The sequence below is a fragment of the Parus major genome, chromosome 4A (genome assembly GCF_001522545.3).
Source record: "Parus major isolate Abel chromosome 4A, Parus_major1.1, whole genome shotgun sequence".
NCBI classification, from domain to species: Eukaryota; Metazoa; Chordata; class Aves; order Passeriformes; family Paridae; genus Parus; species Parus major.
Genome location: NC_031772.1, coordinates 101286 through 123282, shown reverse-complemented (window position 1 = coordinate 123282; position 21997 = coordinate 101286). Strand labels below are relative to the sequence as shown.

The 21997-nt window shown below is 38.9% G+C and overlaps 2 protein-coding genes across 2 annotated transcripts; both read right to left on the bottom strand.

Moving 5' to 3' along the window:
- Positions 1 to 1421: 1421 nt before the first annotated feature.
- BRS3 (bombesin receptor subtype 3) lies at positions 1422 to 8751 on the bottom strand. The gene is made up of 3 exons (XM_015626411.1): positions 8078 to 8751; positions 5016 to 5367; positions 1422 to 4393 (listed from the first exon to the last, which is right to left on the bottom strand). Exons 1-3 carry the CDS (start codon positions 8506 to 8508, stop codon positions 3986 to 3988), a joined length of 1191 nt encoding a protein of 396 aa, XP_015481897.1. The 5' UTR covers positions 8509 to 8751; the 3' UTR covers positions 1422 to 3985.
- A 7182-nt stretch (positions 8752 to 15933) lies between these two features.
- On the bottom strand, positions 15934 to 21713 carry LOC117243692 (adhesion G-protein coupled receptor G2-like). Its single transcript, XM_033514173.1, has 4 exons — positions 21625 to 21713; positions 19575 to 19676; positions 18032 to 18190; positions 15934 to 17371 (listed from the first exon to the last, which is right to left on the bottom strand). Exons 1-4 carry the CDS (start codon positions 21665 to 21667, stop codon positions 17358 to 17360), a joined length of 318 nt encoding a protein of 105 aa, XP_033370064.1. The 5' UTR covers positions 21668 to 21713; the 3' UTR covers positions 15934 to 17357.
- Positions 21714 to 21997: the final 284 nt, after the last annotated feature.

Here is a 21997-nt window from a genome sequence, read left to right as displayed (position 1 = left end):
TTCAATCTCATCTTTGAAATTATATAGATCATGGCTGTGCACAAGCAGTGCTGCTGCAAGCTGCATCTTCTGAGGAGGATGCAAAGAGTTCAAGTGTTCCACATCTCGGATCAGTCCAAGCTGTCAAGAAATGGTGTTTTAAATCCTAGCAAAACGTCTCAAAGTAAATATTAAAAAGAGGCATTAGCATGATGATTTTGTATGTGTGTCAGTATGAGCCAATTTTGGCTCAGCAGAGCTGATTGATGTTCTAAAGATACCACCTGAATGTTGGTCTAGAGGTACCACCTACTAAAAGTACAGATACATTGGTTTTCCTGAAGTGTTTTTCTTCCTTTAATAGGGGAGCCATCAATTTGCTGGCTAATCCTTAATTAGGTAGACATTCTTTTCCTGAGCTGTTTTTTTCTTTTAAATCGAGGCAGTAACTAGGGACTAAGTACAGACAGGTTACTTTGAGACAGGCCTCTTTGAGCTTTTCAGGGGGTCTGAAGCCTGTAGCTGTTGCACAGATTACTGAGTGATGAGGAGTCTTCATGGTAGGAAAAAATACAGAACCATTGCAGATTTACTAAAATTTCAATATCCTATCCCATGCATGGAAATTCCACCTCACAGTTCATCTTGCACTGTGAGGACTATCTGGGGCAGAGCCAACAACTAAATGCTGATTAAAGCCCATATTACATTTTAAAAGTAACACCGATTGAAATATGTAAGTGCTGTAGTTATGTGTAGCTTTGGGTTATTCTTTAATTGTAATATTCTCAGCAGAAACACAGAAGTGTCAACAGGCAGCCCATCTAAAAGAAAACAAAACAATTTCTATGGGAACAGGAGTGGAAGCTTTAAAATGGCTATAGTTGTTTAACTAAATTTTGTACCCCACCCACTTGCACTTTAGCAGTGTTTTGACATAGGTTTCTTAATTGTTGTGGATTTTGTGGGGATTAACTAACTACTGATATTAAAACTGTTGGTAGTTTGAACATGAAATGTGTACATCTCATTCACAAAAACAAACTATTAAAAAAGTACATCCTAGAAATTGTATTTACTTTCTCAGTATGACTCCATATGGTCACAACGTTTGAGGGAGTCTGCCTTTCAATAATTTGTGCCTTTTTTCTACCTATTCTTACACTGTGGACATAAATAGTGAACCCCTAATTATTCATCCCTTTTATTTGCTAGATAACACTCAATATTTATGTAAATAGATGGTATTTCCATATGCTTTTATAGAATTACCCTTGTATTACATAGGGATGGAAGAACCTGGTTTTGGAAGACTGAGAAAAGATTGCAAAGGAAACAACCGTTTTCCCCTAATCCAGTTATGGTAATGTGTAGACTTTGTACAGATAATTATGTTGTGGGTAGTAGATGGAATTAAAAATATCAGACTGGTTTGATAAAAATATATGTTGGCCCATGTATCATTCCAATACATCTTGCCATGAAGATTTGAAAGTACAGAATTATCAAAGCATAAAGTACATAAAATAATTAAATTGTGGCTTGAAATATTGCCAGTCTTTAAACAGAACATGTGCAGAATATAGCAAAACCATCAGTTTTGTAACAGGATATATTAGCAGTAGAATGACAATTCAGTTAGAGGAGTAGTTACACAAACGAAAAGTAGCTGCATGCGAAGGAAGAAAAATAATGAATTAGGAAACTGGGTTTTAAGGGCTACTGTGAGGTGTAGCCAAAGATTTTGCAGTGGAAAATTTGATCTCTGACAAAGACAAATTGTGAAGTCCAGAAACATATAGATCTGTTTCCCAAAGGGATTACTAAGCTAGAATAAAGAATGTTGTAGGCAATGGTATTGTTGGTGGATATTTCTTTTGTTTAGAATTCCCTGTAGTAAGATCAAGGAAGATAAACATAGGTTCATAGTATGTACGCTTCTCTACTTATTTCAGTCTCACCCTACAGCTCCATGAAGGAAAGAGAGAAGAAGAAAATAGCAGTGCAACATGTTTCTAATATTTGTGCATAGCTCTCTACCAGGCAATGTATTACACTGAGACAAAGAGAGTAAAATAAGGTCTCTGGAGTCTTTTATGCCATAAATTGTATTTCTGTGTTATTGTATTTCCATTTATTTTAGTGATCCTGTCCTGGTATGAAATTGGTTCAATAAAAGGAGGAATCAATTTCAAAATTAGTGCTTGTAGCCTTGCAGCTTGTAACATGAACACTGTAGTAAAACAAGGCCAGGTCTGATGGGATTAAACTGGTCTGTCATTAACTGGTTTACGAAGACAGCAGAGGTTGTACTGCAATGCCCCCGGGATTTATAGTTTGGCCTTGTTTTTCTGATTAGAGCAGGCAACAGAGTGAGTCTGTAAATACATTTTCTCATTTTATAGTCAACTTAGTTAATGGTGCATGAGTAGATGGATTTCCAACTATATGTTGCTAAGGGGCTCTGTGCAGGTGAAGGGGGGCTATACCTTCAAGAGTTAGTTAAAATTGAAGCTTCTGTGACTGACAGAATTATTTTAATTCATATGTTGCAAATTCTGTTTAAGCATTTAAATTGCAGTTTAAGCAATTTAATTAAGCTTAAATTGCAGTTTAAGCAATGGAAAATCAATTGTGTTTTCTATCACCAGCTTCCACAGAACAAAAATTTTGGTTCAGGGAACACAAAGTTCATAAAAATAAGTGTCACGCAAGTATTTTGTGACATGGGGTAGGAAGATTTGCTTCCTGTACTTCCTAATGGGAAGGCAGTCCCCGCCAGCAGTGCTGCTGGGCACGGACAGGCTGTCCTGGTTTGTGTCTGCAAGCCAAGTCATAAAATCAGTGGATTTGATATTAGAAGGTCTATGGCATTAAGACAGCCCATCCTAATATTAAAACGGGATACAACTTGAAGAATACAAAATTAGTATAGTGAAAAAAAACAACTGTCCCAGTGTGCTTGAATATGTGTAGACCACTTAGATACAACCACATACAATACAGCAGGTATGGAGCTGTGCAGGTAAAGGGTCAGTCTGACTCTCCACACTGTACATTTTTCACTTCAAACTCGCTCTAGTCTGGTTCGATAGATTGGACACACAGTTCCATCTAAGAGCAATCAAGGTTGTGTACTCAAGACCACTTTGGGATATAAAGTAAGGCAGGAGGGGATGTTTGAGCACTTTAGAAGTGCACTGTAAATCCCAAATCGAACTCTTAATACAGTTCCACCCCAATTTCTTGATGTTAAATCATTGTAATGATAAAGAACTATCGAGATGTTTTACCCTTATATGAAAAACAATTTTACCAGTGTGGTTAAAGGTGATTATAAATTTCTCAGAGTGATGATCACCTGCTCGTTCCCTTGACTTCCTTAGGAACATCCATCTCACTACAAAGCAGTCAGCTCTTATCCAGAATTTCTAAGTCACTGACGAGCAACAACTACTGTAGATCTGGCCCATAATGCTTTTTCTTTTTTTACTTCACAGCGCTACAAACCTTTGTCTTCTCTCATTTTAGCATTCCTTCTCACGTGTTTACCCATTTTTAGCATTCAGGACATGAAAATAAATTAATCAAAAATGTGCCTGATTGATTATGTGGCTTTGCTTGCTTGCTGTAGATGCAAGTAGTTGTCAGAACCAGCTCTCAGTCATGACTCAATGAGCAAGTCACCAATGACAAAACTGTCCTTACAGCCAATTCTTCACCAAATCTAAGTCCTCTCCTGCCCAGTCCAGGAATTTTGGCTAAGAATCTGTATTCATGCATGGGAACGTGAGTAATCCTTTTGAGCTTATGCTGGAAAGTTCCACTGTTGCAGCTTCTTCCCCCCACACAGTTTGATTTCTTTATTCTATAGTTTGAAAAATGAGGAACTCCTGATGAACACACTCTAACAGACAGGGCAAGCCATGGCACCCCTTTCCAGGATGCCAGTAGCAGTGACTTGATTGCAATGATTCAGTTTCTGTCCTTCTTCATCCCGCACGGACTAAACACTTTCCTCTTCTTTTGTGATGCTATAATCTGTTAGCAGTGTAACACTGATTTCTGAGCCATGCATGCTGCCCGTGATCGACGGGGCTCTGGTAAAAGAACTGCTCTGGGGAGCACTGGGAGGCTTTGCACAGAATGCTGACTTGCAGCATAATACTTGCTTTTTAAAATGTTGCCGGAAGCTTTTACTCAGCCAATAAAGAGCAAAAGGATTGACACAGGAATTGCTGAAGGCCAAGGCACGGGAAAAAATAGTTGCTATCAGATGAAAGGTGGAAGCATCAACAGAAGTGTGGTATGTGAAAGAGCGGTACAGGTAGAGGATGTGGTTGGGCAACCAGCAGAAGGCAAACAGAGCCACAAGCACCAGCACTGTCTTTGCAACTCTCTTGCGGGATTCAATCTACAAGAAAGTAATTCATAGCTGGTATTAATAGCAATTATTAAAATGTTTGTGTTGTTGGTGCTGATTTGCAAAGCAGTGTAAAAGTCGAAAGGCACAAGTAACCAAAAAAGCAAAATATAGAAAGGAAAATGAACAAACAAACCCCAAAGCAGAAGAGATAAACAGGAAAATAAATCTATTTTATAATTTTTTAACAAAGTATTCCCAGTGCAGAGCACATTTCCTCTCCATTATAAATCATATGACACTCTTATCCAGACTAGGATTTAAAAGTGCCATAATTAATATGTCAGCTCACATGGATGTGGTCCCAGTGTTTAAAATTCAGTGTGTTAACTCTTGAGTTTACAGGGTCATGGTAAAGCATGACAGAGCTGTCTCTCTTTAGGAAAGCATGGAAACTCACAAATAATGAATCATGAGCATGTGCCTAAGTGCACAGCTGAGTTTGGATTCAAATTTGGTATGGGCTGAATTTGTGGAGCTTTTTACTCCATTATCAGGCAAAGATACTTAAGAATTTGGATCTAATCAGCACAATAGACTTTGGAATATTGGTTTAGTTTAGTTTAGTGTTTAGAGTTTTTAGTTTAGAGTTTGGTGTTGGATCAGAGCTTACCTGCTTACGGGCATGACCGTGTTCTTCTGCTGGCATGTTGGATGTACTTTTATATAAAGTTCTGGCAATAAGAAAGTAGTAGACAGAAATGACAGCTAAGGGCACAATATAGAACACTAAGAAGCAAACCAGGGAGTGAGCTTCCTGCAAGGTCTTCTCAGATACAGGGTAGGGGGCACATGCTTCAAAAGTTACATTTTTCTCAGGATTGCTGAAAGAATACAAATCTGAAAAAACAGCCTCTGGGATAGCAAATATCATGGAGACAATCCAAACACAGCCGGCTTTACAGCAGGTCTTCAGGAGTGCATCTGAAGTCTGCAGTTCCAAGGGTTTAACAATGGCTCTGTACCTAAAATGACCAACATCACTGTCAGAACACAGAAATAATGCAAGCACTGACACTGCAAAATTCCTAAGGCTAAAGCCATTACTGGTCTTGCTAAACAAAAGGTGCTGGAATCCTCTTGGAAATGAAAACAGACACTAGCTCTTTGGAATTAAAATGGAAATGTAAAAATTAATTTCAAGCATGTATTTTAATGGATTGGCAGGCAGGAGTTGCCATTAAAACCTTCCGATGTAAAGATGACTTCTAAAGTTTGGATTGGGATCACTAAGGGCAATTATCACTCCTAATTTCATGATACTGCCTTGAAAGATAAATGAGGGAATTAGTATGCAACATTAGGGTACAAATTAGCATGCAAAACTGATGAAGTTTTTCTATGAAACAGGTTAACTATTTTATAAATACGTGAAACCAAGCATGTTTGCCCCTCCTTTCTTCCGTCTTCCTAAGACCTCTGATGAGTGCAGTGATCTGACTCAAAATAATGCTCCAGGATTCATTCATATTTATGCAGGAGAGGGCACTGCTGTTTATTCATGCCTGTGATTCTGCAGCATGTGGATTGACTCAGGCATATGAGAAAAAATCTGGATTAATCTGTAGATGTGTGATAATCTGTGTGGAAGTGGGACATGGAAGAAGACCAACTTCCATGAAGGCAGATGAAGCACAGGAAACAATATACCCTGTCCCTAAAGGACTAGGGAGTCTTGATAATGTAGAAAGAAGCAACCCCTCCAGTTGGGGCACAAGGCTGGCATGAAAAGAAAGGCGGTGAAAAGGGACCCAGAGGATAAAACAGCTTAGCTGTACCATTTTGCACAAGCTGAGGATCTGGTCTTTTTCTCCTCTAGGCAAATTTAAATAGAAAGCTGGAAGCTGGCTTGCTACTTATCAAATAAATAAAATTTTTATTGACTTTGAGTTCTTCTAGCATATTGGAACATGGCAGTCTGGCATTAAGCACAAGACTGATCTGAGCTTGCTCTGTAAGTTTATGATGTAGTTAATCTGTGAGAATGTGGTGCAGAGTATTTATATATAACAGCTACCATGAATAATTAAATACAGAAGCAAGTGTCTAAACCATAGAATGAGAGAAGAGTTGGGTTTGGAAGGGATCTTTAAAGGTCATTAGCATGGTGAATTCTGAATTGACATCCTAGAGGACCAAGACCTCAGAGCTACAATAGATAGTTTGGTGTAAACATTAGCTTTGTCTTCAGCAGTAGTTAAAAGCCCCTAAAATAAACCTCAACTAAAACAACAATAAAAAAGCAAAATGTTAGATAGTATTAGGAAAATAAATGGAGAGCAAAAGAGAAAGTTGTGCAACTACCTGTATCCATGATTCATGCAATTTTTGATTACCATGTGTTGCTCTGCACACCTTAACTGAAAGAAACACAAACAACCTAAGGATGGATTACAACATGAATAGCCTGGAGACATGAATAGGGATCACTGTCTCTTCTAACACAAGTGCAAGCACCATCAAATGTAGCAATGTGCAGTGTAGAGATAAAAGGAGTTGTTTTGTACAAGCAGTGATAGTCATTGCTAAGCAAGTTTGAGAAGAGGCTGAACAAGTATCCAGAAGAGAAATTCTTTGAGGTTATTAAATAGACAGAAACCACATCTGTTCGGTGTCATCTGAAGGCATGGGGTTAAATATGTAGTTGGACAGAGGTTTTTATTCTTCCTATCTGTCTTTTGTTGTTCTTATACTACCACTGCTGGAGGCTGGTATTGGTCTACATGGATCCTTGATTTGACCCTACATGGCCATTTCTGTGCTGGCTGATTATTTTGGATTACGGTAACAGTACCACTGGTAAAATTCTGAATGAACGTGAGCAATTTGCTATTACATACAATCCGCAATTTCTGGCAGTCAAGATGAAGATCTTTTTCTCTCTTAATACTAAATATAATTTTCTTGTTTTTCTACTCCTCAGTGTTCCCACTCCTGCTGATTGAACTGAAATCTCATCTTAGTTTTGTTCATTCAAGAAAGAAGTGTACAGAAAACAGATTCAGCACTTCCTGACAGCAGTCAGAACACCAATCCCTCCTAGCAATGCTGTCATTACAACCTGAGTTTAATTTCATGACCCTTGGGCTAAAATATTTCTGTAAAAGATAAAAGAACTACAAGAGAAAAAAAACCAAAAACAACGAACACTTTTTAAGGTAAAAATTACATTAGCCATCAAATCATGAGAGTCATTCCTTTGTCCCCCAGTCTGTTCTGTGTTTTCTTTTGGCTTTTTATCCCATGTCAGATTTTTATGTTCTAGGATTTTAAAGCCTCCCTGAGTGCACAGGTTAAAGAATTTTCACTCATATTCAGTTTTATTTTTCATCTTCCTTGAGTACTTCACTGTACCACTAGATAGCACCAATACACTGTCCTTTTCCCAATTTACGCCATTTCCCTTTTCTGTGCAATTGAGAAAAACCCTTGTACTGTACTACAAACTAATAAAAGGTCAGAAGAGTTAAAGAGTTTTTTGTGCTTCACTCCCTTCAAAAGAAGTGCTACAATTTTACTAACACATATTTTTAAGTTACATGGGAGACTGGTAGTTTGGGATTTTTAGTCTGCACAATGTGCTGTTTAAGCCTCTGAAAAATTATAATATCTGCCATTTTATTATTTTCTAACTTCAAACCTGCATCATCTGGCAAATCAGTTGCGCAGACCCACCTGTCAGCACTGAGAACAGTCAGGGTAAACACTGATACTCCAACTGATGTTAACTGGATAAAAGACAACAGCTTGCACCCAATTCTTCCAAAAAGCCAGGTATCCACAATGTAACGTGTTGCATCTATAGGCACACATGTTAACAAAAGCAGCAGGTCTCCGAATGCCAGGCTGGTGATGAAGATGTTGGGAACCGTCTGCATTGATTTAATCCTGAAAAAAACTTTGATGAGTGTTGCATTTCCAAGGAGACCCACAGAAATGATCACAGCATATGTAACATAAATTGTGCACAGTATTTCTAATCCTGGAAAGGCGTCTTCGGTCCACTTTTCATTTGTGGTTTCATTATCAGAGCTTGATTTCAGTTCTGTACCATCCACAGATGCACACAAAGTCTGATTAGCTGATTGCAAGTAAAATTGAGACATTTTTTTAACTGTTTCTTCTCCCCAGGCTGGACTTCAATTGATCAAAAAATGTTTAATATTTAGCTTGCAGCATGTCAGCAGGATCAATGGAAAGGTACAAGTCTGTGTCTGAAATCCAGATTCCTGTTGCACATTAACTATAACTATTTTCACCCCCTTCTGGATGTCAAAACATGCCTAGGAGAAATGCACAATAGATCTTGTTCTGAACTGGAGAGGAGGAGAATTTTTTTATTGGCTTTTCAGTGAGTGGAGCAGAGAGGGAGGAGGAAAAGAGAAACAGGATTCCTTTAAAGACATTAGCTGAAATAAGGTGGGGTTTTTCCTGGAGATGTCTGGCAAGTAAATATCATACCTTTTCAAAATTGTGACATTAGGATTTGTATATTACATAGCAAGCTTTTGTTACTGTTGTTCAAAATTTTCTAAAATGAAAATAAAATGGAAAACTGAAATAGTTTTCTCAATAGTATGGGTAAGCAGAGAATATACTAACTTAACACAAAACTCTTCAGTATACATTAATGGCAGATAAAATATATCAGAATATAATTAGTCTTTACTGAAAAAGCTTCAGAGACAGACTATGCTCTGATTAGCCTTTCTGTCACAGAAATTCAGTGACTTTCCAAAAGGTAATATAAAACCAAAATTTATGGCCACAGTCCTGATAACACTTAGGTTTTTTGCTTTGAAACAGTCCCACTGACATCCCACAACTTACACTAAAGTTCAAACAAGTTTGTTGCTAGTTTCTGGATAGATGCCTGTTACCTTGCAATAACTCACTGCAAAGTGTATGTATTAGCTTTGAACGGTGCAACTGATGGTTCACATCTTCAGAGAGAAAAATTACTTTTTCTTTCTCAATCAGACATGTTAGTAGTAGTATGGGTTTTCTTACCTTTATATTAGTCAACAATCAGATCTCAAATATGTGCTCAAATCAGCTTACTTTGATGAACTCCTGATCAACTGTTCTAAGATACAAGAAATGTAGTGCATTGAGTTAAATCTCCTAAAATTAAGAAAACTGAGATCTAAGTTGCAGGAGTGGAAAAGGGATCAAAAGACTGAAGTCTTATGCCTTGAAAATTAAGATCAGTCACTGGACTACTTTTCCTTTGGATTGTTCTTGAGCTGCGACATTGGAGTGGAGAAGGTACCCTGCTCAAATCACAAAAGCAACCTTATAGCTGAGTCTCTTTAGCTGCGCATAAGCAGGCACACAAAATCAAGCTTGTTTCATTCACCAAAAAAAAATATTTCTCTAACTGCTATGCATGAAAAGCCTAATATTTCCTCTCCCAGTCCCAATCCTTCCAAATATAACCATGCCATACATATCAGGTGATGAAAGACCAGGTGGTAGATTGCACATCAAATGGAAGATCTGTGCTGTGGCATGGTGGGAGAAGGAGTCACTGATAGAAGGAGGATTCATGAGTTAAAAATTCCAATTATGCTTTTTGAAAGTGCTTTTAGAAGAGAAGCTGTCATCAACCAGTACATGTCCTTTCATGCAGGCACGGTATGTAGGTTGCTCACAGATTTAGGTACCTTTGAGGATCCTGATTATGTTGTCCACCTACACTGGCGTAGTACCATGCATTATACTTAATACAAAGTTCAGTAACTGTAGCAGATTGTGACAGCTTAATGTCAGATACTTACATAAAATGTTTCATTTTCCTGTATGGGAGATTCAGGGTGTCACCAAACATTGGAAACTAACTGCACTCCACCAAGTGTTGAGTACTCAAGGGTGGCATCTGAATGACGCATCGGGTGTTTAGCTGAAACTGGAATGGAGCCGAAAGAAGCTCATTGCTTGCCTTGAATTGCGCTAGAGGTTGGTTGATGCACCAAAGCTCAGCCAGAAGTAGAGATCCAACCAACTCTTACAGTCCCTGAGCTTCCATAGCCATTCGAGAGATTCAGGCTGGCAGTGTGAACTCTGAGGCTCGGTGGTATTGTGACTCGAGCATTTTGTATGTTGGGATGGAGGACCTGAACTGATATCCTTCTGTGTAACTCACAATCCACAGGACTGGGTTCTTGAGCTGTGAGTTGCTCCCAGCAAGCAATCTGGGGGATGATTCAGGTATGAAGGGAAAGCAGATAGACCTCACAACCCATATTAAAGCCTCTTGAGGACATCAACGTGTGTCACAGATACAAGCAACTCCAGAAAGTGGCAAAAGCTTAAAATTCCTTTTAGTCCTGGTGCGTCATGTGCTGTGCATCCCAAACTGGACCTGAGTTCATGTATCCTGACCTGAATGCCCATTCTGATTCTTCATGCTTTAGAAACCCCCACTATCTGGAAACACAGACTCATTTTCCTGGCTCTTTCTCTCTCTAACAGGGCACAGTACATATGTCTAACCCTGCTCAGAGCAGCATGAAATTCTACTTGGTTTCCTCTTTCCACTGAAAGCCTGCATTCCCCCCATCTTTCTGCCTCCCCAGGGGAATGTGGCAGAAGGAAGTTTCATCATTTCTCACAATTCTTTCTTCAGTCCTTATATTACTGGAGGTTTTAGGTAGTTGCCCAGCTTCTCTCTTTATGGAGCCTAAGATACTGTCTTAGTGGATGAATAGGAAGTGAAGAACACTATTTTCAAAAAGCACACAAAGTAACATTGTCTAGACCCAATGAAAATCTGAAGGACAGACAGCAAACCACATCTGCAATATTTTTATGATAGCAGAATATTAGCTATTTCTGGTAGCTTTCTGTTGTTCAAATACAGCTGAAAAGGAAGAGAAAGGCATTGTTAATCCAAACTGTGAAGTAATCTAAGACATTATTTTAGAGCTTTGCCTCCTGGTGTGAAAAGTAATTTAAGTAATTCTGGCTATTTTTTCAGATTCCAGCTACAGAGAAAATAAATGCTCCTTTTGAACTCCATGCTGCAAAAAACATGAGAAAAATACTCAAGATTATATAATTTAGCTGTACTTTTAATGTAAAATTTCTGTTTTAATGCAGTGTGACGGCTGACTTAAATCACTGCCATGTGCTGCATAGTGTCACCCACTCAGAAAAATCTTCAAGAATCATTTGCTCTGCACCAAGCCAAAATATGAAGAAAACAGCCAAAATCTTAACTCACTCATTAAAGAAAATTATTTTACAAAATATTCATTATTTTGTGTTGCTTAATTTTGGTATTTCAACGTACATTGGTCATGCTGCATTGATCATTATTGACACAAATACGTAAGAATGCTTTGTAGCTAAAGTAGCTAAAGTGCTAGGGGCACAAAACTGATGTACATTGAACTCCAGATATATTAGCCAGCCTGGTGTTTTTAGGATATTTTTAACTCACTTTTTTCAGTTGTTATTTGTATAATTTTTGAATAGGACTATTTAGTAGTCTTAATTCTTCTTTTATATCTCAAATTCATTTTAGACCCTTTGATTGTCTCTCCTAGCCGTTTCACCATCTATTTATTTCTGGCAGATGTATCCTTCATTTCTCCAGTGAGTGAACTGACGTTTATGTTTGTCAGGTGTTAACAGTACAGAGACTCTGAACAGCTTGTCAGTCCTAACTCTGAATTGGGTAGATTCTGTTGTGGCATCTTCTCTTAAAAAGGGCTTTTCTTAGGTTAGGATTTCTCCTACAGATGAGCCTGGTTGCTGTCCATGTGCCCAAACTCTTTAGTGCAAAGCAGGACTTTCCTCTGTGACAACACTGGCACATTTCTCCTACTCCTCCCAGGATGGAGAAAACTGATTTAAATCTAGCGGTCTGACCAGATCAATGTAAATCTGTCCCTTTCAACAAATCCCAGTACCCTTCCTTTTAGGTCAGATGACATGATCAAAAGATTTTTGCTCCTTCATCAAAAAGTCCTGACCTGGAGTCCTTTAACAACTCCAGTTTACAAGCCAGACTTTGCATTTGTTACTAGGACTTCTGAAATGTATTTATCTTCCTAGTGTTTTCTGAACTGGCTTTGCCACTTTTGTTTTGGGAAGAGGAGTCCCTGCTCTAGAGACAACCTTCTCAGGGAAGGGTGTGTGTAATTGCCTTGTCTGACTTACAGACAGTCAGAAGGTGTTACAGCTTTAGTGTCTTCTCTTTAAACTGAAATTGCCAATGGCATGACACATAATGGCAAGATGAGGGACAAAAACCATTTCATGGCTGTGTGACTGCTCCAAATCCATTTTGTAGTTTTAAGGCAGGCAAGTATTAAGTGGAAAAGCCTGAATGCACACTGGAGTGAGCATCCATGTCAGAGAGAGCAGTCCATGTTCAGAGCAGATTACCAGCACATTCAGGGCTGTGTTCTCTTCTGCTCTGTCCTTCTGGGAGAACGGAAATAAGTCATTTGCATGCACCACATCGAGTGCCTCCAAAAACAGAGAGAACATCACCTCCCCATCTTGCCAGGCATCTATTTCAGAGCGGCAAGTCTCAGGCAAAGGGGAGGAATGTTGCAGAGGGGCACTGCCCACACTGGATTTCTTCACATGTGATGACAAGATCTTTATTTCAGAGTCTGTCAATCTGATGGTTTTCATCACTAAGTGGGAACATCTCTATTGACTTTTTTACCATTACCCAGTCTCCTGAGCAGCTGGAGACAAAACAACTACTGAGCTATGAAAATGGAAAATGTTTTCTAGTACACAATTTCCTCATCTGTGTCACATTCATAGCAGAGTGTAACCATTTATCATCAAAGACTACCTATTTAAGAGAAAAATACATTGGTTTATTTCTGGGTTTATCTGGTGGAGTTAATTTTACACCAAGGGCAGAGGGAGCTGTGCAGGTACTGAGACTCAGGGCATCAAATCCTGCAGCAATGTTTAATTGGAATGGTGTACCTGATTTTTGAAACTAAGATGAGCTACCCAATTAAACTTTCAAATACCACAAGACTTATCAGCATGTCTAGGAGCAAAACTAACAACATCCCAGCCCTCACTGTTACAAAAGTGAGATGGAAGGTCAGTTCAGAGGAGCTGCCCAAAGGAGCATTCAGTGATGCAGGAACACGATGGGGTATCTTTTTGCTTAAAATATAAGAAAAGAGTTTTTGATTTTGTTACAATGCCCAAATCCAGACTGTTCAGTGGAATTAGTGTGATGCAGTTTGCCTGCAACAGGATCTCAAATGCTGTCATTAATCTATGGCTCCAAATACGTTTTATCCTGCTTTTTCCATTCATGCATCCCTTCCAGCCTCCTTTTCCAGGAGTTTCCTCAGTCAGTTTCAAGTATGGGAATATCCAGTAAAATATTGGTGTAATTTATTAGAAAAGAGAGAAAAATAAACACCGGAACATATCCTTACACTTCTCTAGTTACAGAAGCCATCAGGCAATGAAGTAATTTAGCAAGGATAATTCTTCTGGGCATCCTTGAAACTCTCCGTGATATATGTAATTTGGAACCATTAAAGTGCCATTACATGCTAAATACTTTCTGATACCTAAAAGCACAGAGAATTGTGCATTAGTACTCAACAATCATCTTAATGCAATAGGCAATTATCTTCCCAGTATTTTGATTTTTAATCTCAAATCATTTCCCGTAATGACATTTCTTTCGTTGTCCCAATAATAACTGTCTGCTAAATTTAGAAAGGATTATACATCTTGAGTGTAGTGCTAACTACTACTGCAGATTCACACAGGCAGGAGGAAACTTAAACAAGCTGTACTGACCTTTATCTGTCATCCTATGTAAGATTTATCTATCCCACGGTTACCAAACCACTATACATATGCTGAACTAGAAGACAGCTTTAACTGCTTGTCCATGAAAAGACTTAAAAAGTATCCAGGAACCTATGAGTGAGCTGCCTACACCTTGGATCTGCATCCCCTGACTTAGCTACAATGAAGACTGGTGGAGTTTTGTGCCAGTCTAAATAGTAAGGTGGGAGTGGGGAGTGTTTTGTTCGATTTACCACAATTGCTGCTGTGATTTTACTGTCATTTTTTTATTTCTTTTGTATCATCTAACCTGTTGTTAACAACCCACTGAGATCTGACTTCAAATAATTGTCTTCATAGATAAGTATACCTCCTGAAATCCTTTTATTGCTTTAAAATAGAGCACACATTTCCTGGTGTGTGTATCATGAAAAATAAACAATCTGGGAGTAAATTGAGAGTAACCTAGAAATCAAAGCAGCTTTTACATTGAGTCATAGAATAATGGAGTGGTTTGGGTTGAAAGGGACCATAAGATCATCTCATTCCAGCCCTCTGCCACGGGTAGAAGTCAACTGATAGAACCCAATCAGTGAGGAGGAGAATGCACTTGTATGGGTCACACATTGCTCACACTCCAGTCAGAGCAGCAGAAGCTGCTCCCATCATTTAAAATTATCAGTATGTGAAACACAAGCACATAGAATTTTTTTTTAGATTTGTCCTTGTGCGCATCCTCTCCCTGTGAAAACCATCAATGCACAATTCTGTGACAGAATGTCAGTGCAGATACGTTGGAGAAGAGCAAGTGCAACAGTGATGGTGCAGAAGTTATTATTTCAGCCCAAGGAAAATTACACATCTTCATTCTAGCTGACAACTTACACAATGGCATGCTTTAAACACAAATGATACACTGTTTAGCTGGAAAAGCCATTAGGTATGTGATGGAGAGTGGAAGTGAGCTAGCTGTCTTCCCAGAAAAAACAGTACTTTGCATTTTATGTAAGCAACTTGACAGGTTTTTAAAAATGTGAAAAAATAGTTACGGTATGCAAGAAAGAAGGGCAGTCTTATGTTGCTGTAATGTTTTGCCCTCTTCTGCTGCCTTTTTATTTTAGAGTCATAGAAAATTTATTTAGGAGGACTTGCTCTAAGGCAGAATCAATCTTTACCAATTCTGGCAGATATTTGTCTCATTACCCTGAGTGTTTTGCATTGAATGCTGTGAAATAACATAGGAAGGATTTCACTTCACTGCAGTCATGGCAATTCCATGTGCTCTCTAGACCTCTTATTCCCTAAAAATAGAAATGGTTACCTAATGTCTATTTGAAATGTAAGCCTATTATTTTCTGTCCTCTGAAGTGAGTGCAGAAAGAATTACTGCACATAGGAGAAAGTGTGGGCCAAAGCAAGGTGATAGAGACACATCAGACTGTCCACCCGCCTGGTCTTATTGATATAGTGAAGACAAACTGGTCTCAAAGGGGCTTGAGGGAGTACCCCAGTTCCCCTGAAGAACTACACAGCCTCTTTCCTTAGTCTCTCAGGATCCCCCTGGGGTGTGCAGCAGCCAGGTTAAGGGTGCAGGGGGGTTAGGCACAGCTTTAGCACCACAGCACACTGTGTCGTGCTTCACACTGGAAAGCAGGGAAAGCTGGTATTCCACAGCAGATTGCGGAACAAAGAGTTTACTAAAGAAAATAAAAAAATACAATAGTTCATGCCCAACATAATGAACTGCCTTTTTTATTGAATTTCATTCCCCTTGAAAGCAATTTCAAATTAGAAACACAAGGGTACAAGGTGGAACTTGTTTGCATGTTTTTAATGCCAAGATTTCTCCCATAGAGCCAAGGAACTGAAGGTGATCTGTCTGATTTCAAGTAGGTTGGCTATGGGTACTGTACATTGGAATATTCATATTTTTTGCACTAATTGCTGTGTGGGTGACTGAAAGAACCTTTTGTATTTTGTATTGTACGTACCAGTTCTAAGACATCACTTCATTATATTATTTTTCTCCTCTGTCATAGGTACAGGCTAGTCTTCCACTATATTAACAGTCATTTAAAAGTCTTCACTTGAATGATACAGAGAAGGGCATTCAAAATGAAAACTAGGATTCGGTTGAGCAGGCAAGTTACCAAGTTGAACACATTTGCTGAAAGAAAACTCCTCCTCAGCAGGTGAGGAAAGTTAAGTCTCTCTTGTGATGTCATAAAATGGAGTTTACATCCTGCTGTATTCACAGGAAAGCAACACTGATGGGAAAACTTCCTTATTTCCAGCTGCCGTGATAGCAGGGTTTTGTCTGCTATTGTTCTATTTGGGTTTAGTTTAGAAGTTTTTTTCAGGAGAGATAATCTGCAACCTATGCATATCATACATATGGATACCCCTTGAAGGTGGGAATTTCAGTTTTCTATTGTTTCCACATTCCATTTGAAGGTACTAAGCAACATTTTCAAACATTTAGACATGCATCTCCATCTCTTTAGGAATCTAAGTTCGTCACCAGTGACAGCATGTCTGAAAATGAAAACATACAACTGAGAGGAACATCTTGGAAATCTGAGTCGAGTGTCTTCATGTTGGTCAAGGTCCATTTCAGAAAAGGAAAGATACTGATTGAGGACCCTAGATATCCACGCCTGAGACAGTCAGCCAACAGCCTCAAAAATACTGCTTGTAACTCAATATTATGGGTATTAGATTCTGAGATAAGTATCAGATGAAGATGGAAACAGACGGCTATCAGGACACTGGAAAGGGAAAAAAAAAGGAGGATGAACTAGGAATGGGGCTCAGGACAAGGAGTGTTTTCAGTCTCTGTTTAACATGAGGACTAATCTGGAAAACACAGTGGAATCAAATCCTTTTATGGTCAGTACTGCTACTCCTAATAAAGCCTAAAGTTGAGTCATGGGATGTTTTAGCACTATAATTGTGTCCAGAGTGATAACTGTACATTAGAAGCTATTCTTTAGAACTATGTTTGTTTCTACAAGTCTCAAAAGGAACCATCGTTAGAAAAGCAGAGGAAAACAAATTCGGTATCAGTGTAAAAATCCTACTTTCTGTGGATCCATGTATCCATGAATTTTCTTTGTGAAAAAGGGTGGTTGGTCTCATCTTCTGGAGATACAGCACCAGAGTTTCAATGGACTTCAGCTGTGGGAAAGGATTTGGAACATTTTTGAATTATAATAACTTGGTTTAATGTATTTAGAAAGAACTTGCCTATGAAGTTTTAATGTCTTTGGGGAAATAATAGAAATCAGCATTTTTCCAAAAACAACCAGGAATGCTTGGTGCTATTCCTTTTTCAGAATATAGCTCTGCAATAATTTCTCCATCGTTGAAGGCAAAACCTTCTGCTGGGATTCTTCTGGTTTAAAGAGGCTCACACCTGTTTAGCTTTCTGAAATTCCCAAGATCTTTGCTCTTTTGGGGATGCAATTCCAGTTAGAGAGCACCAGAGTCTATCTCAAGACTGTAGTGTTCCCTAACTGGGAATAGGTCCTATGTGAGCATCAGTCAGCTGGCAGAGGGTAGAATATTCCTCAGGTGCCTAAGGAGCAGCTGAGCAGGGAGTTCCTGTCCTTTTGGAGAGGAGCCCTCCCAGGATTTTAAGAGATTTTTTATTTTCCCAAATATAGCAAAAGCCATCTGTAATGTTCCCATTAATCCCCAAATGGAAGCCTGGCACAGACTAAGCCATGAAAGGTTTCCTATTTCTTTCCATTAGTTAGGATTTTGCTGTCACCATATGGAATTTATTATGATATATATCTATTATAGTCTATGCAGTGTACGCATAGTTTTTCTTACCAATCTTAAAATTTGTATCTGAAGAAGTCCTGGGAAGAAAATCTGCATTGAAAGTTGAACTCGTTCCATTAGAATGTAGACTCTGCAAAGCCTGGGATGGTGATTTGTGGTTTAAATGCTTTGGTGTAGATCCAGCAGTTGCACCTGACCCACTCCAGCCTGAAATCAGAGAATGGAAGGTGCAGTAATAAAATTCTGTACAGGTGCAACATCTCAAACTACCAGAGAACACAGAAGGGAATGGTCTGCGCTTGCTTCCTGTGCCATCTTTATTCCTGCCTGGAGGCTGGGGCCACACGGTGCACAATGTTGATTTTTACATTAGGTCCATCACACTTGTGCAGATGAGGCTGGATACCAGCAATTCAGTGTTCTATTTCCCCTTGAGGACCCAGTCTAGTAATATTAATTTGATAAGGACACAAAGAAGGAGGCAGGAGTCACACAAAGGGTAGGAACTGAAACGTTGTCCTTATTGTGACTATAGTGTGATCAACACTGAGCTGGCTCCTGATCAAGGGAGAACACTCTTGCTTGCTACTGAGAGCGCTTGTGCTGAATTGCCCTTCTGCAAATGGAAAGCTGCCTCTTCCTCAGCAGAACAGGATGCTGGGCACAAGACACAGGTATTAATACAGGATTTTTAATATGGTTTCCTGGAAACAAACTGGTTAAGCTTTTCCTTTGTTAGACCCATTCATAACATCTTTTCATTTTGATAGACACACAGAGTTATCCATGTTTCTGTAAAAAATCAACGTCACTGGAGTAGCCCGGAATAAACCGCAACACAGGCTATTTCTTGCTGAGCTGGCAAACAGAAGAGTCTTGGAATAATTTAGATTGGAAGGGGCCTTTGGAGGTCTTCGCTCCAAACTCTTGCCCAGAGTGGGGTCAAGTTGGCCTGGCATCTGTCCAACTGAATTTTGACTCTTCATGGAGAGGGACTTCCCCCACCATCTCTCTGGGTCACAGCCACCCAACTAGTAAAAAAAAGTGTTTCCTTATAAATAACGTGAATTTCCATCACTTGTGGCTTGTGTCCATTGCCTTTTGTCTTCTTGCTGTGCACCTCTGAAAATCCATATCTTTTTTGTGACTACCCCTCAGATAGACAAAGACAGCAAGACATCTCCCTTCTCCTTCCCAGGCTGAGCAAATCCAGCTCCTGCACATAAAAGAAATAGCAACTAGTATGCCCAGTATTCTGCATAAATTTCTGAATCTCAACTTTATGAAGACTGGAAAGTCACCAAAAAATATGGCTCACATAAGGGAACACTGAATGGCATGTAAGAACAGAATTAAGAGACCGAGCTGAAATAGGTTTTGAAAATCTGCAGTTTTTCCTGCATGCTATCACCCTGTCATCATATCACATGAGCAGTTAACACAAGAGGATAAAGACCTATTAAAGAACAATTATCCAATGCAATGCATTGGGGCTGTTGAGAGGAGCTTTATTTCTTAATGCAGAACAAATGTGACACCAGTAGCAGACAAAGGTTTATGAGTCAACTAAACAAATCCCTTCAGTGCTTACCAGAATAACCACTCAGACAAAATCTTCCCCAGCAGAAGTATACTCGGCACTGCTTCACTACTTCATCCTTCATTAGGCAGTGAAACACAAAGATAAAGAACCCTAAAGAAGAAAGGAGAGATTCATGGGTTTTCATGCTTGTTCTCCAACCTGCTGCCTCTTTTCTAAACTTTTGTCATGCCACTGATAGCAGTGTGTTCTTCGTGGGCAAAGCGCTCCTGGCCCAGCATCAGGATCTTTAAGGTCTCTTCCAACCCAAGCCACCCTATGATTTTATAATCATGTTGGCCCAGAGTTGCACTGACTTCTTTGTGCATATGAAAGGGTGACAGGAAGAGTTTTCTGCAGATTTGGTTTAAGAATACCCTGCGATTCGATGTGGATTCTGTCAATCATTTTTATGCCCAGAAAAGGATCATGCCAGCTCCTGACAAGGCGCAGTTATTGGGACCCGTGTTTCCAAGGCATGAATTCATGTCTTTAATAGTCTACCTATCACAGCAATGTTATCTGAACAACACTGTCATCCCACTGCAACAGAGCTTTCCTTTTAAAATACATGAAGCTGTAATGCAAAAGTTGTATTAGTTCTCCTCTTCACCCATGCTTGAGTGACATGATATTACAGACTTATTTTTATTTCACATCCTTAAAGCCTTGTGTTTATAGCATAGCTCCATTCAGAAATTACCTTGCAAGGTGTTAAAAATGCTGAAGAGATACAAGAAAAATATCCTCACTGCTCCCCAGGCAAAAAAGGCAAAGCCCCAAGTTAAGCCCAAAAGAAACATCAGGCTGAAAGCACTTTTGAGGTCTTGGAGAACAGCCTGTTTCCAGAATCTGGAAGTCTTTTGTGTCCTTGTTTTCACAGAGTGGATTTGAAGGAGAACAGTGATGAACATGGCTGTATTCATCAAAAATATTAAGAAGAAATAGGCCACAACAGAGATGTAGAACACTGTGTTGTCCTGGATCCAGCAACTGCAAGAAAGGGAGGTGTGTATTCAATAAGGAATTTTGTGAGGGAGAAACTCAGGAAGTCTGGTTCCTAAAGAAAGCATTCTGTATAGTTCTCCAACACCTAGTTAGGGGCATTCCCTAGCACCCGTTATTTCCCCCCAGTGAGGACATTAATAGAATCCCTGCACTCGCCTTTTTTATGGATGTTATGGAAATTCAGTGACTTTAAGACATGGATATTTCTGGAAAATTCAGATAAAGCTGACAATTATGTCACAACTTAATAGTGTATAAACACAAAGACATACAGCCTTAGGGAAACCAAGTTGAATATGACTTAATTAGGGGTCTAAATAATAGCATACCACTGGTTAGCTTTTCCTTAGACATAAATTAGTGAATTTTACTTCTTGTTTTTCTTTAGTTCTTTTTGTTAAAGATGGGGAATAATTTTCCTTTTGAGGTGTCATGGGTATGTGTTTCCCTCTCTAGTGGGAGAAAGTTCAAATATTCCAGGTAATTGTGGACCAACTAATGATTGTGCTAAACAAGAAGCAGGTGAAGAAATAGAAGCATTCTCTGCTATAAAAAGCATTTTTAAAAAGAATGAAAGAAAGCAGTGTTTTCCTACTGAAAAAGAGAAGAGGTTGAGATGATTGAGATAAAACTATTTGAAATAATGATGAGACAGTGTTGTGAATTGATATTAAAAAAAAAAACCAAAAACAACAACAAAACCAAAAAACCAGAAGGAAATGTGCAAAATACTGGAGCAATTATTGTGCTTTTAGAGTTTGCCAGAAACCCAGAACATGCAGAAGCAAATATCCCATTAGACTGGGTTAATGCAAAGAAAGAAATTCACAGAAAATAGAAATGAAGTTGACTGACAGAAACCATCCCTTTCCTCAAGCCCAATTCACTGATACGAAAATTACTTCACGTAGTAGCCATGTTCCTATGAACCAGAACCACTAAAAGGAGAGGGTGAAGATGGGGGAGAGGAGACAAAAGTTAGTTATTTCTAGTTATTTCTTGTGTTTTTCAAATACTCTGGTGACCATCAAAAAGCTTAAAGTATTATACTTACAAATTGCTGTAAGGATGGATCTCAGAGAGTGACCCATTGCCATAGAAGTCCTTATTTATAATGAGCACAAAGGCAATTACAATAGCTGGTATTCCTAATGTAGAAAGCAAAGATAAATAAATAGTTTGTTTCAAAATAAAAAAAATTGAGAATATGGAAAGATGTCAGATAATCTCTGATACATAATTAACAGCAGATGTGTGCATCTTTGGATCAAATTCTACCCCCAAAGCTCCTTCCGAAACAAGTGTAATTAAATGTGTAGCATAGCAGGTTTAATCTCCTTATTTATGCAAATTACAAATGAGTAGGCATAAAAATATGTGTGTTTGCAAAATGTTTGTGAGTCTTCAAACATCTCTAGAAGGGATCC

Coding starts and splice junctions, on each gene's coding strand:
- BRS3 (XM_015626411.1), bottom strand. CDS start 8,508: ATGTCTCAATTTTACTTGCAATCAGCTAATCAGACTTTGTGTGCATCT. Junction 5,368..8,077: donor ACTGTTCTCAGTGCTGACAG/GTGGGTCTGCGC, acceptor TGGTCATTTTAG/GTACAGAGCCATTGTTAAAC. Junction 4,394..5,015: donor ACGGTCATGCCCGTAAGCAG/GTAAGCTCTGAT, acceptor ACTTTCTTGTAG/ATTGAATCCCGCAAGAGAGT.
- LOC117243692 (XM_033514173.1), bottom strand. CDS start 21,667: ATGGCAATGGGTCACTCTCTGAGATCCATCCTTACAGCAATTT. Junction 19,677..21,624: donor ATCCATCCTTACAGCAATTT/GTAAGTATAATA, acceptor TTTCTTCTTTAG/GGTTCTTTATCTTTGTGTTT. Junction 18,191..19,574: donor TTGTCTGAGTGGTTATTCTG/GTAAGCACTGAA, acceptor CTCTGATTTCAG/GCTGGAGTGGGTCAGGTGCA.